General features: G+C 36.8%; 1 protein-coding gene across 1 annotated transcript; it reads right to left on the bottom strand.

Moving 5' to 3' along the window:
* Positions 1-1,057: 1,057 nt before the first annotated feature.
* On the bottom strand, positions 1,058-11,360 carry Dynlt3 (dynein light chain Tctex-type 3). Its single transcript, XM_070040646.1, has 5 exons — positions 11,266-11,360; positions 8,949-8,990; positions 4,263-4,386; positions 3,470-3,547; positions 1,058-2,820 (listed from the first exon to the last, which is right to left on the bottom strand). Exons 1-5 carry the CDS (start codon positions 11,293-11,295, stop codon positions 2,744-2,746), a joined length of 351 nt encoding a protein of 116 aa, XP_069896747.1. The 5' UTR covers positions 11,296-11,360; the 3' UTR covers positions 1,058-2,743.
* Positions 11,361-12,565: the final 1,205 nt, after the last annotated feature.

Raw genomic sequence — 12,565 nt, 5'->3', positions numbered from 1 at the left:
AACTTTGAAAATACAATCCTAATTATCTTACTTTTAAAATGTAAAGATGAATGCAGGTAGTGAAAATAAACTCAGTGACTCATAATTAGATAACACGCAATTTGGGAAAAACAGCAGAAAAGCACTTTTTAACTAGAGAAAATGTAATAAGATGTTGCCATCATTTAGGCGGTATTCCAGTACTTTACAAACATGAAATTATAGCTTTACAAAGATTTGCATTAGTACTTACATGTGAATACCCTAATTTTACATGGTTAAAGTCTTTAATTTAAAAAAAAAACAGCAACAACTCAATTGCAAGTTGATAAATAGGACAACATTTTTTCTAAAAATAATTATTAAAAGCTAATAATTATAGAATATGTTTTACACTGACTTTTTTTTAACAAGACATTTGTCTTAAAACTCATAAAACAGAAGGTGTTAATTATTAATAGTGGACTTGGACTGCTATTTTATTTTTTTGAGACAAGGTCTTGCTATGTAGCTCAGGCTAGCCTTGAAGTCTTTGTGTAGCAAGATTAGCCTCGAACTTGGTATATTTCTACCTCAGCCTCCCCACAGGTTGCTGTTTTACAGTGCTTAGTTTGCAACAATATATTTATTTGGTTCCATATTCATTTTCCCCCATTTCTTCTGTTTATAATTTGTTATAGAAACTGAGTATAGTGGCACATGTCTGGAATCTGGGCACTCTGGGAGTATCACAAATTTCAACTTATCTTAAGATATATAGTGAGACTCTGGATAAAAAAGAAAAATGAATTCTTTTTTGTGTGTGTGCTGAGGCTTGTACTTAGGACCTGAGCACTGTTCCTGAGCTTTTTTGCTCAAGGCTAGTGATCTACCACTTGAGCCATACCTCCACTTACAGCTTTGGGGGTAGTTAATTGGAGATAAGAGTCTCATGGACTTTCCTGTCTAAGCTGACTTCATACCTTGATCCTCAGATCTCAGCCTCTTAAGTAGCAGGATTATAGGCATTATTAGCCACCAGCACTCAGCCTGAAAAATAAATTTATTTAGCTATTAAATGATCAACCAGAGGCAAAAGTACAGCACAGGAAGATAATCTTTATTATATCTTAACTAGAAACAGAGTAGATAGCAAGCTCATGAGATATGATTAAATTTTTTAAATCAGGCATCAACAACAATAATAAAAAATAAGCCTTTACTGCACAGATATTTTGGTCATTATTATAATCTCCAGGGGCACAAAAACCAGCAGCATAAAGTAACAGAAAGATAATGACTTAAAATTTCTGATATGTCAAAACCACAGATTCATTAAACCATATCCTTGCATTGTCTTCATCTTCTTCTTAAACACTGAACAATTTTTGTTATTCAGCAAAGTATCAACCATGCATATAGTCTTCCTACAAGGATACTGTCTTAATACTGTCAATACTAATAATAAGCTTTACTTTTTCCCTAAAATGTCAGTGAATCATGATTCCAGTTTCTACATGTATTGGTGTTGGTGGTAATAGGAGAGATCGATTTTGTCTTCAAGGTTAAATAGCAGATTGATTTCGCATTTGGTGATCAGTGGTGTACTCTGATTTTTTATCTTTTATTTTCTTAATAAATTTAAATATATTTCATAAGCCCTGAGATATTATATAACCTGCTAATGATTGTATACTTTTCATTCACACTTACTCCACTCAGTTTGAGCCCCACACAATAAGTCTCTTATTAAGTTATTTACAGATGAGTTTAAATTAAAGCCATGATAAAATTTATCACATAGATGGTTAAGAATAATAAGGCCTTTAACTAAGAGCTGCATGTGTTGTGCACTGAAACTTACTAAGAGCAACTCTTAAAATTACATCTACAATTCTGTCATCAATAAGTGCTTCTCATTTTGCTTCCATCTACATGAATAACCACACTTCACGTTTTCTCCCTCTTGTCAAACAACTCAATTTTTCTTCTTCAAACATAAACACTAGTTCTCCAACTGAACAGCTGCCAAAAGAAACTTAACATTCCAACAGCATGTTGATAACTGTATTGCCTAGCAGAGAAATATGCTCACAACAGGCATTCAACAAATGTTTGTTCCACATGGAATGAGTGGATTGTAAGGCAGTTGTCTGAATCATGGTTCATCATATACTATAATTTTGCTTAACTGAGAAATTTGGGTTTATCAGTTTTAATTCAACTTCAATTTTAAATGCAAGAAACTGAATGCTTTTTTTAAAAAAATAGATGTACCATAAGGGCTACAGTAAACTTTGTTGATAGAAAAAAAGAACAAAACTACTTCCCATTTTGTATTGTGTTCAACTAAATGAAGAAAGAAATTAAAAAGTTAATAACTTATTTTTTGCACATTTATCCTTGCAGCTTTTTGTTCACATATTTATATCCCTGTTGAATTCTCTAGCTAAAAGATAACTGTATTAGCTGAATGTATTTTCCCAGTTCTTTAGGGACATTAATGATGTTAGTAAAAAGCTGGTGTAAATATAAGATTTTGTTTTTATGTCATGCCACATTTCTGCACTTATTTTTTGCTAACATTCATTAATTTCATATTTAAATGATGCCATGTGGAATGAGCTAATCCTCTAACTTGCTTAGAATATTCAGTTTTGTTACAGCTTTGAAGCATGTTGCACACTTATCACCTAGCACATGAATAAGTAACTATTAAGCTGTTTAGAAAGGATACACTGACAAATTCTTAAGTTTCTGGCTTTAGCCCATCCTGTTTAGTTGGTTACAGGACAATTGCAATGGCAAAAACATTAACAATGCAGTTCATGGTTCGGTTCTCCCATCTCACAGTACAGGTTCCTGAAAATATACAAGAGAAGGATTTTGAAAGATCAGTAAAACCTTAAAATTACAATGGGGTGGGGAATATATACACACATTTTTTATGGTGGGGGTGCTGTTTTTATTTCTTTTTATTGTTATCTTTAGTTGTTATCTTCAGTTTGACCTGTCCAGTTATGTGTACAATGCTTTGTGATCAGTGTTACTCCTCCCATCATTCTTCCCCATCCCCTACCTATCCTATTTTAATCCATCTCTTCAAGTGTCTTTTGTTCACATTGCATACTGGTATGATGTCATAACTCAATTAGATACCAAGCAATACTACTGATAAAAGTCTTTTCAGAATTTAATCAATGTTAAATGAGCTTTTGATAAAAAAAAAAAGACATATTTCTTGCCAGGTGCCAGTGACTCATGCATGAAATACTAGCTATTCAGGAGGCTGAGATCTGAGGATCACAGTTCCAAGGCAGTCCAGGCAGTAAAGTCTGTGAGACTCTTACCTCTGATAAACTACCAGAAGTCAGAAGTAGAGCACTAACCTTGAACACAAAAGCTCAGAGACAGCACCTAAGCCCTGATGTCAAGCCCCAGGACTGGCACATACACACAAAAAGTACTATTTGTCTTTGCTGAAACATTGATTCTGTGTGACCTGACTTACCGTCAGAAGTGGTATCCCAAAAACATGAGCTGGCTGTGTGAAAGCCGTATGCACTTCGCTGGACCACAGCACAAGTCACTACAAACAAAGTCACAGAAATGAGGCCATTTATAAATAGTGAAAAAGAGTCAAGATGGAAGGCTTTGTGGACAAAATAAACACTAAAAAATTCATCCAGTTGATCATCTTGATTATCGATCACCATGATTCTAACACTGCACGATCCAACCAATTTGAAGAACTCCAGTATAATTATTGGTAACTATATTAAAGGGAAATATTTTAGTTTTTCAGCCACTCTTTGAAGTTCACAGTCTTATACAGAAGCATGGAATTCCTATCAGGCAGATGATTGGACTTAGGGTCTTGTTACTGAGCACTAGTTGCTCAAACTGCTTTTGAGAAGTGAAACATCTCCATTTTTTAGGTAATAGCATAGGTACATATTTATTATATACATATGTATACATGTATTAGCAGATATATATTTGTGTATGTATATATGCACATATATAAGCATATATATGACATACATATACACATACACACATGTGTATACATGGGCTTGAACTCAGAGCCTTGCATTCTTGCTTGTTATTTTGGCTCACTGCTGATATTCTGTCAGTTGAGCCACACTTTGGGCTACATATATTATTTTTAGATTAATAAGTCAGAAGTTCTTTCTACTTTATTAATAGCCACATATAATGTCTATCATTAATATACATTCTTAAAATTCAGAGAAAACCACAAGGAGAAAATGTGTGAACTAATGCCAAAGATGCTGACTTACCGATGTACTTGTAAGCTTTCCCCAACTTAACCAAATGAGTTAGTGACTGCTCCACTATGCTTGCAGTCCACTGGTTGATATTGTTGTAATTGTAGTCTTCACCACCTAAAACCCCATCTATACACTAGAAAAGAGCAGATTATAAGACCGTCAGCCAAAATGAACAAATATGACCAATAATTTATTCAAAGTACACCCCAATATGAGATCCCAGAAAACAAGCACCTTCTAAATAAGTATTGTTTCATTTATAATTGCTTATGTGTTTTCAAAGCCTTTCCACAACTATTACCTCACTCTATGAACTACTACGATCATATAAAGATAAATATGCCAAGGTCCCCATGGTAAAGAACTTAATTGGAGAGACGAATAAAGGAACTCTACTATTTATAACATAAGAAAGACTAATCCTAGGATAAGTCATATCATAAAAGGATTACAAAACAGGGAAGGGATTTAAAAATGGTGATAATTGCTTAAAGAGTGGTGGTATTGAAACAGCTGGGATTTGAAGTGGGGCTCAGATTACTCACTTGTTTCTACAAAGGAGTAATTTTAAAACATAATTATCATATATAAGTTTATTACTATTCATACTACATGATGACTTTGCTATAAAACAACTAGCACACCTGCCAATTAAAGTAAATTTTTTTAAAAAGCTCTTGAAAAAGAGAGCCAAATGATGTCCTATAGTGATTATTTGCATCCCTGTTCAACTGGCTTTGGTATCACAGTCCCGGGTCTCCAGGCCAGCTCTGCCCATATCTACTGTGTGACCTTTACTTTTCTTATTTTTATTTTTTATTTTTTTGCCGGTCGGGAGGGCCTGAACTCTGGGCCTGGGCACTGTCCCTCAGCTCTTCAGTTCAAGGCTAGTGCTCTACTACTTGAGCCACCTTCCCAGCCCCTGTGTGACCTTTATTTAACAAGTGATTTACTACCTTCAACCCCCCATTTTCCTGAGCTTTCCAGGAGGACTAACAGCATCTTTTATCACAAATAAGAGAATAATGAATGTCAGGTGCTCAAACACAGGTACTGGCACAGAGCAAGCACAGAACTACCTACCATGATCATTACTGCTGCTGTGTGCTGTATTAAAGTAATAGAATTGAGAAAATAATTCACAAATCATTCATTCATCTAGCTTAATATAAGCACCCATACATATATGTACAGTTAACAAATGCACATGTCTTCATTTCCTACAATTGGATTATAGTAAAGATTTATAAAGATGCCAACTAATATTTACCTTCAGTTCAATAATATAAAATCTTTTTTTTGGGGGGGGGGTCCGGTCGTGGGGCCTGAACTCTGGGCCTGGGCGCTGTCGCTCAGCTGTTCAGCTCAAGGCTAGCGCTCTACCACTTGAGCCACAGCGCCACTTCTGGCTTTTTTCTTTTTGCTTATGTGGTGCTGAGGAATCGAACCCAGGGCCTCATGCATGCAAGGCAAGCGCTCTACCACTGAGCCACCTTCCCAGCCCCTAAAATCTTTAATAACAATAAAATACCAAGATGGGTGTTGATGGCCCACACCTGTAATCCTAGCTACTCAGGAGGCTGAGATCTGAAGATCAAAGTTCAAAGCCAGCCTGGGCAGGAAAGCCAGTGAGACTTTAATCTCCAATAAACCACCAGAAAACCGGAAGTGGCACTGTGGCTCAAGTGGTAGAGCACTCCCCTTGAGCTGAAGAGCTGAGGGACAGCACCCAGGCCCAGAGTTCAAGCCCCACAACCAACAACAACAACAAAAAAAAGAATTTAAATCATTTAAAGGGGTTGATGTAAGTTGTATGGCTCAAATTGCTTTAGAAAATTCAATAACATGACAGAGAAGGGAAAGTAGCCTAAAAATCTGGGGAACAGGGTTTTCATTCTGGATTTAACATTATAAAGTTGGTAAACTTTCCACAGCCTTTTCCCTCTCTCCAGTTGGTTTTTCTGAATGAGAATGTAAAAGCCCACATGGTTTAATTTTGTTTTTCAAGTCATCTAATAGGGACACTCTAAGTCTTGCACTTACTGTGAGAATGTGGTCCCATTATGAATAGCCTTGATAATTACTATTAACTAATATTAATTTAACAGATTGGCATTAATCAGTAGGCCACTATACAATGTAGTTCCCGGGCCACACTCAGGGCATGGACACATATAGATATGCAATAGTTTGTTTATGAAATAGTTTGTTTGTGAAGGAAACTGGCTTTGATATACACTCAGGGCATCCTAAATAAAACATACTTCAGGTAAATTCTAAGTTAATTTCATTTGTGACTCATATTTTTTTTCGTACAGGGATTTTAGGAGTTGGGAAAATTCAATTACTAACAATAACTAAAATATATGACTATTACCAATAAATGAGTGGCCATAAAAGTTCAGCAGGATAAATATATTAGCATGTGAGTTCAGAGGAGGGATTCAGTAAAGAAATGAGATAAACGTAAGATCAGAAAAGAAATGAGATAAACATAAGATCAGAAAAGAAATGAGATAAACAAAAGATCAGAAAAAAATGAGACATAAGGAAAACAAGAACACTGCTGACACTATTGTCTAAGAAAGGCTGAAATGTTCCAAAATAGTGCACAGGTTCTCAAGACTTTCCAAGGCCTCCAGGGAAATGTTTCAATGCTGGAAAACAAGTTGGCTTATAGGAAAGTAGTTCAAAATAACCCATAGGAGCCTGAGATTTCTTGATGTTTCATCTTTCATATATTATTGTCAAAAACTAAGCTAAGCTTTCTTTTGACAAGTTCTCAGAGATTATATCAAAAATATTTTCAATTGGGTTACTTATATTGCTTAAGATGTTCTCACAAATATTTAAAATTCACATATCAACTTACTGAAACATTAACATATACATGAGAGTTGCCACCCTACCGTTTCCTTTTCTATTCCCCAGGGAGAACACCTTCAGGGTTACTCACATATCATCAAATAATATTCGTATTGCCATTTACGATTCATGAAGCACTTCATAATTATAGGAAACATGCATAGAGCTAGAGCTTCTATAATACATGAAAATTTAATTCCCTCAGGCTACCTGCCAACTTCAACCTACCCTCTTTTCTCATGATAGCGAACCCACTATTTCAACTTCAATATATTCTTTTCCGTAATATTCCTGGCCTCTTCATCAATTATTCCTTTCGATAGAGAATGAGATACCTGGTTGGTGAGTAACAAGCATGATTCTATCATTTTTGTCTGGAAAAGCCAATTTCCCCAACATGTTGGACTTGGGCTCTCGTCTCTTCTTCCATTTTCATCCAGACAAATGACAGACATGAGCCTAGGTGTTTCTCTCTGCTGACTCAGACTTGCCTTTGAATGCCTCTTCCAAGGAATGAACTGAACAGGAGTTAGTAAAACTAGCCACAACTATCAACCTAGTTCTTACTGACAATAAAGGTGATGTGTTCTCTTTCTAATGACTCCTTTGTCTTTTTATCTGGCTCTCAACTTGGATAAGGAACAGCCCATTAATTAAAAAGGAATAACACACTAATTAAATATACTCTGCCAAAACACCAGTATCCTTTCTTTCATATTCCACTCACTAGGGAAATTCTCTCAACTTGTCACTTTGGAAAATGAGATTGTTATCACTCCTGCTCTTCTCATTACCTCCACCTCCCTAATTTGTGTGCTTACATTGGCAATGTATTGAAACCATTTGCACTATTAATTTAATATACCAGGACTACATAGCTCTGATATATGATTCAAAACTATTAAAATACAGAAGGATTCTTGGGTGCTTGTGTGGCCCTTTCAGACACTGATGCTAGTGTACAAGGCCAGAGCTGCATGAGCTCTGGGTAAGCTGATACCCTGAAGAATGTTCAGGCAAATGAAGTACTGCCTCATAGAGGACTGATGACATGAACAATGCCCATAGGGTGGAGCTGATCTAGCCTAGACTTAATGTAGTCAGGGCATGCTAGAATACAGGCTCCAACAGTCATACCCATAACTTGAGTCTGTCTTCTGGGCCAGCTCAGAAATTTTCTAGGGCTTGGCAGAATTAAAGATGATTCAGGACTATTAAAGTATTTGTAACTACCTCACCCACAGTGCGATATTGATACCACTGGAATAATGAAAGTTCCTTTGCCACAAGTGCTTTCCAGAAAGAATTTCTTTTCTATTAGCGTTGACAAAGGACTACATTTCATGTTTCAGATAGTTTTCTGAAGATTTTGTTTACTATCATATCAGCATATAAAAGATGCTAAATGATCATTTTTTTATTTTATTAGGCTTAGATAAGCATACATTGTCCCAAGGCAGATACTTCTACATATTTTTATCCATTTAATATACATGTATTATATATACTTTGCATTATATAAAATACTATACATGTGCACACATAAACCTTTACAGTATTAACATTTAAAATAATTGTTGTTCTCCTTGAGCAAGGTATCAATTTGAGGAATCAACAAGCCAGTTTTCTAGACTAACACAATCCTTAAGCATCTATTTCAGGACCACATACAACAAACCATAGATGTACCCCTGGAAAAGATTAGTAAATAAACATTTTGAATCTCATTTTTTAATACTAAGATTCTAATTTTGTACTGAAAAATCAAAACATCAAATTTTAAAATTCCCATCAATGTAACAAGCTTCGAGATGATCATGTATAACTCACCTCTTTGACAATATTGTGTGCTTCATCAGCATTGAAGCCAACCTAAACAGAAAACACAAGATAAAATTGTTTTCATTATAAGCTTCCTTTTATCTGAAGTTATGACAATACATAGAATATTCTCAGCTGGACTACACAGGTGTTAGTGATAGGAGATTATCCTGGTAAGGGAACTCAGGTCTATTGAGGCTGCAAATCATACTCCTTAAAAATACAAAATGTGGGGGTTAGGAATTGAGCTTAGTAGAACTCTTGCCTGGCAAGGCCCTAAGTTTGGTCCTCAACTTTACAAAACAATAAAAATAAAATACAGAATGTGTTCTCTACTTTCCTCCCTGAAGATTCTGAGTCATTAGATGAGGACAGAATCTAGGCAATTACATCTTTTTTTGGAAATGTGCCTTACACTAATGATTCTGATGAACATCCTAGATTGAGAATCGTTGTATTGTAAAGCTCAGGAAATAAGCATGAGATGGCTGTGGAGATGTGCCATAAGTATACAGGAAATGGTTTCACCTACAAGAGAGACTAAAGTGGTCCAAGAGAAAAAAAATGCTTAATTCTTTTCCATTGTATTTTCAACGTAACCTGGCAAACTATGTTCTTTTCAGATTAAAGATTATAACAATAACTTGATCATTTGAAATTAGTAGCACTTAAATTCTTTAAATTGGCCTGACAATAAATTCCTTTTTTTTTTGGAGTAGCCTGTTAGAATCCTGAATTAACAATAACTATCAATGAGATCCAAGTGTTCTCAAGTATAGAACTAGGTTATGTGATAAGACTGAAACCTAAACCAATACAGTTTAGATAATACAGGACTGTTTTCATGGAGACATTTTTAGGTGCTTTATGACATTAGTATTTTTGTAAAAGCCACTATATAACTTAAAATTACTTCGAACAAGTAAATTCTGAACTTACAGTATTGAAGAAAGATTTGTTGGTTTTTCTTAACTGGTTTAATTACCCTACAGAATTCCCCAACATCCAATGTATAATATAATCTAACTATTTAGGAGTATGATGAGAAGAGGGCTCACATTTTGGTCTTAGAAAATTATCATTTTACATTAAAATCAGGTCTTTACTATCAAAATTAGCCTAGGACTTAAAGGCCATGTCAGTTCAATTTAGAAAGTCACCTAATACTTGAGAATCATGGAGGGAGGGAAATGCATAGGTACACGTATATATTTTTCTTTTTTAATAAATATATACACTTTTAAGAAGCACTGTAGAAAAAAACTCTTTACAGCCTTGTTGGAGATATGTGGAGGAATCAAACATGATTTTTTTTGTTCCCCTACGCTTTTCTAACATTAGAATACCTTATGAAGGCCATCGACAACAAAGAACTCATTTAAGTGTGTTTTAACCTATGTAAAAGTGCATATTCTAAAGATTACCACTGGGTCAGAAGCCCCTTCCAAAGGTCTATTAATGTATACTTTTATGCTGCACCTCCGCTATCTATCCAATTTTATTTCCCTGCACCATACGCGAGTGGCTACACTGGGTAAAAACCATGTTTGTCTATTCTGCTATTGCAAACTGTCCCAAGTTGCACTTCAATCCAACAGGCCTCATCCACCAAATTACTGTAAAGCAAGAGCTGTTGCGTTAAACCAAAGGCCTGGGTTCAAATTGAGCACCTGCCATCTCTGACAGTTTTAACGTGGGACATGTCACTTAATCTCCATGAAAAGTCACCAGTCCCCATCAGGAAGGTAACTGACATCCTGTGATTCTTGTAAGGCTTAGGGAAGCCTGAATCTGTGAACACTGGGTTTATAATCCATAAAGCACATCCTTCCAACCTATTCAGACCACAGTTCCCAAGAGCTGGAGAGGCAGTGCCGCCAGGGCCCCAGACCTAGGAGCTGTGCAGCACTTGCTCCAGAACACACCAAGGGAGGCAGGAAGCTGCAAGACAGGTCCAAAGCCTGCCTGGCAGACGGGCGGGGCTCACCAACTAATGCCGTCCCACCTACCCGCCTCACGAGTCAGGCCTCTTTCCTTCCCATCCTCGACTGCCTCTAGGTGTCGGACTCCAGAGTTTCTAACCATCTGGCCCACGGAAACAAGCAGCCCACCCTCAGGACCATGGGGGAAAGGGAGGTGATGAGGGAGGGTGGGGGAGGGACTGAGACGTGCAAAGAGGATCCTCGACCGCGCAGAAAACCTGGATACAGAAGACAACGAATTCTAATTCTTCCTGACACCCTGAACTAGAAAACCACCCAACAGAGACCCCGCACCCAGGCGGGCAAGACTAAGGGGGCACTCCTGGGTGCCCGAAGGGCGGTACCTCGTCGCAGTGGCGGTGGTACTCCTCCATGGTGCCTGTGAGTCTCCCTAAGGGCGGAGCAACGCGAGTGGATCGCTGCGGCCGCGCACTGGCCTCTAGGGAGGCCCCGCCCCTATTTGTGGCAAACTGGCTCCGCCTAGAAGTGGAACTCTGACAACGTCCAAAAGACGCTGGGCGGGGAAGGGCGGCGCTGGGAGGGGCTCCGAGTGACGAGTGTTCTGGCTAGCAACGGGAGACTCGGGTCGTTGAATGCACTTCCGACCAGGTGCTTTTTCCTGGCTGCCCATTTCAGAGCTTTCTGAAAGTAAAGGGCCGATATTAAGGAACGAGGAACGGTACCAGTGTAGATCAGATGGGGTGACCTAGTGCCAACCCATCTAGTTTCTGCACAACTCGTTAGGAGATCGCTGCTGTGATTGATTACATGTAATTTGGACTTTGACCATCATCTACCAAACAACAGTAGTTAACGTAATATTGAACAAGCATGTTTGTTTTGTCCCCTTACTCATGATCTTACTTGAAAAAAAAATCCCCCACAATTATATTAAATTATATTAAATATTAAAATATAATCATCCGTTTTCATAACTGGTTCAAGGGATCAAATAAGATTCTGTATGCACAACTCGAAGTTTAGTATCACAAGAATAAAGATATCAAATCCACCCAGTGAAGATGAATGCTTTCTTTGATGACTTAAAAAAAAAATCTTCCAAGTCCCTGGGAGTTTTCTCCTCATGTCTCATTGGACATGTAATTCTCCCTTTGGCAAAAAAAAAAAAAACATAAAAATATATTTGGTGGTTTTATTTTTTCTTGTGATAAGAGTGTTCTGCTAACAAGAAAAACAATAAATATGAAATAAATGCTGGTATGATAGGTCTGTCCTATCTAATCTTTCTCATTTTATGTTCCAGAGAAATTAGTAGTCACTTGGTCCATTGAAATAAATTAGAGGGACTTTGTGGGCATCTTTATAGAGTTTGCCTAAAAACACTTTTTGCACATGATTACAAGAAAAAATTAAGTAGGAAATGTATGAACATTAAATTTATAAAAATTTCCAAATAAAGTATTTTCAAATGTCTTAGAAAAACCCTCCACTTTTCATAAATATAAAATTTTATAACTGGCCTCATTCTTTAAATAGTTCTGAACAATCCAACAATCTCAAGAGATTTTTGTTTTCTTTTGATTTTGTTTTAGAATGAAACCTAAAGAATTCAGCATGGAATTTGGGACAAGTTTTCAGTTTGGGGGTGGAAAAAGACTAAGAAAGGCCTTTGCTTGTGGGCCC

Source organism: Dipodomys merriami, unplaced genomic scaffold (assembly GCF_024711535.1).
Source record: "Dipodomys merriami isolate MVZ:Mamm:240054 unplaced genomic scaffold, mDipMer1.0.p SCAF_3, whole genome shotgun sequence".
NCBI lineage: Eukaryota > Metazoa > Chordata > Mammalia > Rodentia > Heteromyidae > Dipodomys > Dipodomys merriami.
Note: the sequence above shows the minus strand (reverse complement) of the source record. Positions and strands in the feature narration are given on the sequence as shown.

What these genes read in the sequence shown, in the direction of transcription:
- Dynlt3 (XM_070040646.1), bottom strand. Translation starts at nt 11,295, where the DNA reads ATGGAGGAGTACCACCGCCACTGCGACGAG. An exon ending in ACCACCGCCACTGCGACGAG is followed by an intron (nt 8,991 to 11,265) that starts GTACCGCCCTTC and finishes TTTTCTGTTTAG; the next exon opens with GTTGGCTTCAATGCTGATGA. An exon ending in CACACAATATTGTCAAAGAG is followed by an intron (nt 4,387 to 8,948) that starts GTGAGTTATACA and finishes GCTCTTTTCTAG; the next exon opens with TGTATAGATGGGGTTTTAGG.